Raw genomic sequence first — 7750 nt, forward strand, 5'->3', positions numbered from 1 at the left:
ACATGCGTACATGCGCGCTTGCGTGCTTGTGTTTTGTTCATATGGGCCACCGTATCTGAGCATATACACACGCGCACATCCAGCTCAATATTAACATATGAATGTTTAATGAATGTCAAATGAATGAAAAAGCAGTTTTTTTGGACGCGATTATGCATAATGAAATTATTCTCGGCCGAGTTTAATTTCTTACGTTACATAAAGTCGGTGGTATGCGCAACGTACGTTTTCGAATCGCACTCGCTGTTGCTGAGTTTCCCCGTCGAGCAGCGGCGTGACTGACTGCTGCGATGGTGGCCGTTGCGACTGAAGGCGTCGCTGTGGCGGCTCTGCGGCAGACTCCGTCTCCGGTTGCTGAATCGAAAATAGCCTCGCAGCCGGTTCTTCGACTCGCTGCTCATCATCCACGAGGCAAACAGGAACGGATTGATGCACGTCGACAGGAAGCCGATCCAGGAGAACAAGATGAAGGTGACGTCGAAGTAGCCGGCGTTGTTGTCCGTCTCGAAGACGAAGTGCGTCACGAGCGTGAGAATGTTCAGCGGGCACCAGCAGGCGGCGAACAGCGTTACCATAGTGATGAGGTACTTCTGCGTGCGACGCTCCTGGTTCGAGTCGAAGTCGTCGTCGTCCGAGCGCAGGCTGTGCTGCACGTGCGGGTGGCTGGCGCTGCCGTGGTCCTCGGACGCTCGGTGATCGCCCTCGCTGACGTTGGTCGACCACGTGACGCGCGACACGGAGGTGGCGCTCGCGTCGCTGTGGTTGCGCATGCTGGCGTAGTGGGCGTCGTAGTCGTAGTGGCGGCCATCTGCCGACAGGATGGGCGGAACCTCGGAGAATTGGACAATCGTGAACGGACCCTCGCGCACCTTGATCTCTGCGGACACCTTGACGTAGAGGAAGGCGATGATGGCGAGTGGTACGGCGTACAGGCAGACGAACATAGCGCGCGTGTACTCCTCGATGTTTCGCTCGACGTTGACGAGACATAGCCCGACCCCGTCGAAGTCGCTTCCCAGAAAGAAGCCGAGGTCTATGTACTTGACGTATATGGCGTAGGGCAGGACGAGGCATACCGCCAGAACCCAGATACCGATGATGCAGAGCCCGGCGGGAACGCGCGACTTGATCGGGTGTAGAATGAGCCTGTACCGCTCGATGGCTATCGTCAGGTACGTGAGCATGGACACGTGAACGGGAAAGTACTGCAGCATCGGAAGAAAGAAACACATGAAGCTTCCGTAGATCCAGTTCTTAATTAGTAGATTGGCGAGGCTGATCGGCAACACGGCAACGCACTTGGTAATGTCCGACACGGCCATGTTGCCCAGTAGCAAATACGTCGGGTCTCGGAGACGCTTCTTCATGATTGTGTACAGGATGAGAACGTTTCCCGTCGTGCCGACGAGGCACACGAGGCTGTAGACGAAGATGAACAGCGGGTACACGTAGCGCAACGAAATGCGCAGAATGGGCTTAGTTGGATCAATGGTCTCGTTGTGCGAGTCCGAGAGGATATCGAGTATAAGCCTCAGGTAGGTTTTCGTCGGATCCTCGACGCTAATGCCGCCCTCGTTCCTCTCTTCTTCCCCCTGCATGATGCCTGTCGCGCGAATAAAAAACCAACGAGCAATTAACCGTCCCTTACCGTGTCCGGGCCGCGTATAGTTACCGGCGCTCTACGACTGCATGCATGCTACACCGCAGTAACGAGCATCTACTGTTTCGCTCGGGTCGGTAAAGGTCTAATGTAACACCGGCGATTATGCACCGACGGAAATACTTATCAATCTCTTCGCAGTGATGGCCTGGCTGGCGCGATGACTTTCGGAATAGCTTAGCAGGTTCTAGCGACGCTCGATCGCTGCACTGCCGACGTGTCGTCGCGAGAGATGTCCGAGAGAGCTGAGGTCGAATCGTGATGTCTCGTCAAGCTGCAAATCACTGGTCAGCCGCAGTTTATTTATCGACTTCGGTTAATTGCGGCTGTCGATCGTATACGGTGTGTTTAAATAGTGCACACACGCACACCACTCACTCGTCCAGTGATGAAAGTCCGGGAACGAATCGTCTGTCCGGGAATACCGATCTAGAGCGCAAGCATCGTAGGGTGCGACTGCAATCACGGTGCATACGGCGACGGGGGGCGAGTCTAGACGGCTGGACGCGTGGACAAGAGAGCCTCGCGGGAGAGCGTGCGACACGACGACGTGAACGGTAGACGCTGCACTGATGTTGTGGCGGAAATAGAGTGCGCGATGCGCGCATGCCAGGCAGTCGGCTACAGCCGCGCAAACGCGAAGCTGGCGCGGCAGCTCGCTGCGTGTGGGCAGAGAGCACTCAGGTTCGCCTGTGCCGCAAATTGATGCCGTCGCTATGGTAACAGAAGCCTCAAAGTAATCAGCTGCGGTCGGGAAGTGCGCCGTTTTCTGCTCGACGGAAATAACACCAGGAAACAAACGCAATGGCCGAGTTGTTACATGCGTTATATGTATAGAATATATTTGCTAATTATCGAGTTCGTGTTGATGTCACACAGATCATGTTGTTTTTAGCCCTGACTGAAACTGAAAATCGATATCAAGATTTGCACATGCGTGTGTGTAGTAGTTGTAGCAGCAGTAGTAGCGCTGATTAAACGTAAATATTAAATGTAATTAGGAATTGCGATTGTATGCGGACATGTATTAGTTCGCTAGGTCTTTGGTACCGCACCCAACTACAATTCAAAATAAAATTCATTGTATAGTACAGTGGTGTACGTGTGATTGCATATTATATATATATATATATATATATATATATATATATATTATTAGAGAGAGAGAGAGAGAGAGAGAGAGAGAGAGAGAGAGAGAGAGAGAGAGAGAGAGAGAAGAGAGAAGAGAGAGAGAGAGAGAGAGAGAGAGAGATAGAAAGCGAAAAGGATACAGAGAAAGAGACAGTGTTAGAGAGAGATTGATCATTAAATCAATTAATTAGCACAGCTGCTGTTTACTTATCTTAAATTTATACTGCATAGAGCTATATCAATATCACAATTGATCAAGATGACATTTATTTCGTGCTTATAATGTCTTAGTTTGCATCTCCATGTGATTATAGACAACATAATGTCATAGAATTGTGAATAATATTTTATGTATATAAAAATAATAATTATAAATTATAACAATTTTAAATCGTACGTACTACGTAGTGATACGTAATACTGTGGTTTTGCACTTTTATCCATCCATCCACTCATCATTCATTAATACATCCATTCATCAATTCATCCATCCGTCCATCCGTCCGCCCGCCCGCCCGCTTGGTGGTCCGCTCGGCCGTCCGTCCATCCGTCCGCCCGGCCGTCCGTCCATCCGTCCGTCCATCCGTCCGCCCGGCCGTCCGTCCATCCGTCCGCCCGGCCGTCCGTATATCCGCCCGCCCGTCCGCCCGCCCGCCTGGTGGTCCGTCCGCCCGCCCGCCTGGTGGTCCGTCCGTCCGCCCAGCCGTCCGCCCATCCGTCCGCCCGGCCGTCCGTCCATCCGTCCGTCCTCCCGGCCGGCCGTCCATCCGCCCGGCCGTCCGCCTAGCCGTCCGTCCGCCCGGCCGGCCGTCCATCCGCCCGGCCGTCCGCCTGGCCGTCCGTCCTGCCGGCCGTCCGTCCATCCGCCCATCCGTCCGCCCGGCCGTCCGTCCATCCGTCCGTCCTCCCGGCCAGCCGTCCATCCGCCCGGCCGTCCGCCTGGCCGTCCGTCCTCCCGTCCGTCCATCCGCCCGGCCGTCCGCCTGGCCGTCCGTCCTCCCGTCCGTCCATCCGCCCGGCCGTCCGCCTGGCCGTCCGTCCTCCCGGCCGTCCGTCCATCCGCCCGTCTGCCCGGCCGTCAGTCCGCCTGCCCGCCCGTCCGCCCGCCCGTCCGCCTGGTGGTCCGTCCGTCCGCCCGTCCGCCCGCCCGCCTGGTCGTCCGTCCGTCCGCCCGCCCGGCCGTAGTCCCGCCCGCCCGCCTGGTGGTCCGTCCGTCCGCCCGCCCGTCCATCCGCCCGTCCGCCCGCCCGCCTGGTCGTCCGTCCGTCCGTCCGTCCGTCCGGCTGTCTATCTGTGTAGCTGGCTGGCTGTCTGGCTGTTTCACCGCGCGCGTGCCCAATTAATTAATATAGTCTAATGGGCGCGTAGCGTAGAAACGTGAGTCAGAAATCAGAGATATTTTACTAAAATTAGCTTGACTATAATCAAGTACATTATTAAAATCTCCAACGCCATATTTAGACAACATCGCAATTACAGAGACATCGCCAAAAATAGAACACAAAAAGTCAAGTAATTTTACATCTAGAAAACAATTGTAATTGAGACAATTATTGCCAAATCTTCCTTGTTGTATCTCTGAAACCGATGAAACGGTATGGCTGGTAGATATTGCGGTTTTGCTATTCTTTTAAATTATGTCTTTTAAGATTGTTATTAAATATACAGTAACATTCAAAATGCCCACTCAGAAAAACATCATTCGGTGATATAATCGAGTAGTGCATGCTTTGCGTTTCTACAATACTTTAGTTAATATCTGATAAAATGTAAATTGTTAAATGCATGGCAAAGAATGCAAAATATGGTAATTTTACGAAATTTTGTTAATAAATTAGGGAATAATGCCTCGAACGGTAATAAATAAACGCATAAAAGCCAAAAATATACGATATGGTGAGCAAAGAGCTTGGCAATAAAGACTAGAACATAAGTACATTGTTATCGTCACCCCCACGTCCGCCGGGAGCTGGATTATAGCAGTATAGGTCTAACGAGGATAGCGTGGTCGGTGGGTGTGGGATTAGAGACTACATGATTCGCCACTAATCTGTCACCCAGAGTTGATTGAATAGGCGCGTTTACGCACCTGAAACGCTTATTGCACATCATTTCTCCATTCTAAAATTACGGTCTTGTGAATACAGCGGTAGCAAAATGCGAGTGTTTCACCACAGACCACCTGCGGATATACCCGCACGCATACACATGACCGTACTTACACCATACCCACGCACATTCACGCACCCACACAATCCGACTAGTGTCTTACTCCACACAATAGCAAAATTCAGAAAGTAACAGCCCTTAATTGTATATAGCATATCACTATCAGCAAAGTGAAGCCATTGTAGTTTATTCTTCATCGTATTTCTTTATGTATGGTCGCTATATAGATACTGTATAAACTTAACAGAAGAAAGGAATATTACCAACGAGCCAATAACAACTAGAAAGGGCAGTTGTCGCCAACTACATGTTTCCCCCGTGTTCTCCCCAAGATGTGTAAGTATACGAAATTTGGTCGCGCTAGGTCAATTAGGGACTGAGTTATAGAGCGAAAAGGAAATATGATGAAGGTCAAGGTCAAGGTCAAGGACAATGTCAAATAAAGGTTGCAGTGACCTGGTTTCGGTACGCGACACACCTTCTCCCCAAGATGTGTAAGTAGACCAATTTTGGTCACGCTAGGTCAATTAGGGGTCGAGTTATAGAGCGGAAGGGAAAATCTCTGCGGCGGACCGAGCGACGTCGGCGACGGCTGTACAGACATGAAACCATAGTATCCCCGCCGACTTCGGCGCGGGGGATACAATTAACTATAGAACTGCTGGGGACATAGGTTCCCCCCTATTAGGGGAAAACTCCATGTCCCCAGGCTATTTTAGCTGGCAACATATCAAAATGAGAAGTTCATTCGCAACTCAATAGCAACTACACAGTGAAAGTAGAGACTGCCGCAACATTTAAATAATAGATGACAGTGCGATATCCACTTACGTTGGTTGCTCTTCGCTATCCTGTAGGATAGTGCAAGCTTCGGTAAAAATCTCACAGACAGTTCATAACATCGTCAACATGTACAACGCGAGTCGGAGTAGGACTAATGAAGCGAGCAGTAGATTTGAGAAGTATGACGGTGTCATGAGCTGTCTGTAATATTTCTACGACCTCTACCTATTATACGACGATATTTGTTTCGTTCGATATTAATTTGTTTACAAATCTGTATTTATATACAAGTGGTTTCTTAAAAACACGTTGATTACGCACGCACGCGCGCGCGCACACACACGCACGCACACACACACACACACACATATATATATATATATATATATCAGGGGGTAATAATGACAATTTGTCATCCATGTTTAAATTGGTAACTGATCTACACAGGGGTGAGTTAGCACTACGATGGCACATTATACTTACACTGCACACTACATTACATTCGGTGCAGCGGTAAATATAGTCAGTCATGTTAGCAATGGAAAGTGGCAAGAATCGAACAAAAATCAAAACTGATTGGCAATGCCAGCAAGCACAACGCTGTTTTAACGTAAACGGGTTAGTGCGAAGTGTAGTGAGTCGGACGAATAAGTCAACGCGGATACCGATTCATCACGTGCTAGTGCAAATTTATCTGACAGTGGCGGTTCACAGACGAGCTTTAGCGAGAATTGATCGATGATACACGCTGAAGGACGGGATAGGTCGACTCGTGACTAGCTTATGTCAAACACGTACATAATTAAAACTTCACCATTGCGTGCGTATCTCAAGCAATATACATATATATCAGGAGTAGATCCTGATATATATAGATAGAGAGAGCCATATTGTGTAAAGCTAAGTGTCAGATTATTCTTTTCTTAACTACCCACTCAACATCGTGCAACCTAGAACTTTTCTACTACGTATAGATATATATATATATATATATATATATATATATATACACTACATATATCATGCATACAAGGCGGTAGTAGGTAAAGCGGTGGTAGGGCGCAAGTATTTGAATGACATGATTCATCATATATTTCAGATTTTTCCCTCATAGATTTGTGTAATCTATAATCATGATTTGTGTAAACCCATTTAAAAATATAGTCCCAATATAATACACAACTGCCCGTACCATTCAGATGTCAGCGGTGGTAGGGCGCAAGTATTTGAATGACATGATTCATCATATATTTCAGATTTTTCCATCATAGATTTGTGTAATCTATAATCATGATTTGTGTAAACCCATTTAAAAATATAGTCCCAATATAATACACAACTGCCCGTACCATTCAGATGTCACTACATGCTCCCTTGCAGTTACATAGCTCAGTGCAGGGAAGACTTGATGACCGACATCCACTTGGCATTTACAGCCCTTCTTGCAGCCACAATGCACCAACTCATAGCACGACACATCGATGCCTCCTGTCGTATTGTCCAAAATGGTCCAACCTGTACTGTATACTCCGTATTAATCCACTCACTCCTATCACGATTTGTTCCTTCATATTTCTCTCGTTTTCAATCACGCGCATGCATGCGGGCACGCACGCTTCCATTTATGCTAATTTTATTTTTATTTAATTAATTAATTAATTTTTATTAAAAGTAAATATACTATAGATAATGTATAACCGATTGATATACAGCTACTTGTTGGTTACGCTACTGTCTGAGGTTTAGATGGTCATTACCAGCAGGTGGCAGCAGTGGTTCGTTTTCCTTCTGTATAGGAGGTGTACAACAGTAACGTCTACTAATATACTAATATATTAATATAGTAATATAGTAATATAGTAATATACTAATATACTAATATACGCCTAAGCACTATATCGTCTCTAGAAAATGCATTTTTTCGCCTTTTTTTCCCGCAGAAATTCGGCACTAGAGTGCAATAAGTTGCATTATGCACACAAGTTAGATGCCTCGTGGACGTCTAGA

General features: G+C 48.0%; 1 protein-coding gene across 1 annotated transcript; it reads right to left on the reverse strand.

Annotated features, from left to right (window-relative positions):
• Positions 1-284: 284 nt before the first annotated feature.
• Positions 285-1598, reverse strand: LOC106807379 (prolactin-releasing peptide receptor-like; the record flags this gene model as incomplete). Its single annotated transcript, XM_014809696.1, has 2 exons — positions 856-1598; positions 285-747 (listed from the first exon to the last, which is right to left on the reverse strand). Coding segments are annotated over exons 1-2 (1206 nt in total), but the record flags the coding sequence as incomplete, so codon positions are not given.
• Positions 1599-7750: the final 6152 nt, after the last annotated feature.

This window comes from Priapulus caudatus, unplaced genomic scaffold (assembly GCF_000485595.1).
Source record: "Priapulus caudatus unplaced genomic scaffold, Priapulus_caudatus-5.0.1 Scaffold211, whole genome shotgun sequence".
Lineage (NCBI taxonomy): Eukaryota > Metazoa > Priapulida > Priapulimorpha > Priapulimorphida > Priapulidae > Priapulus > Priapulus caudatus.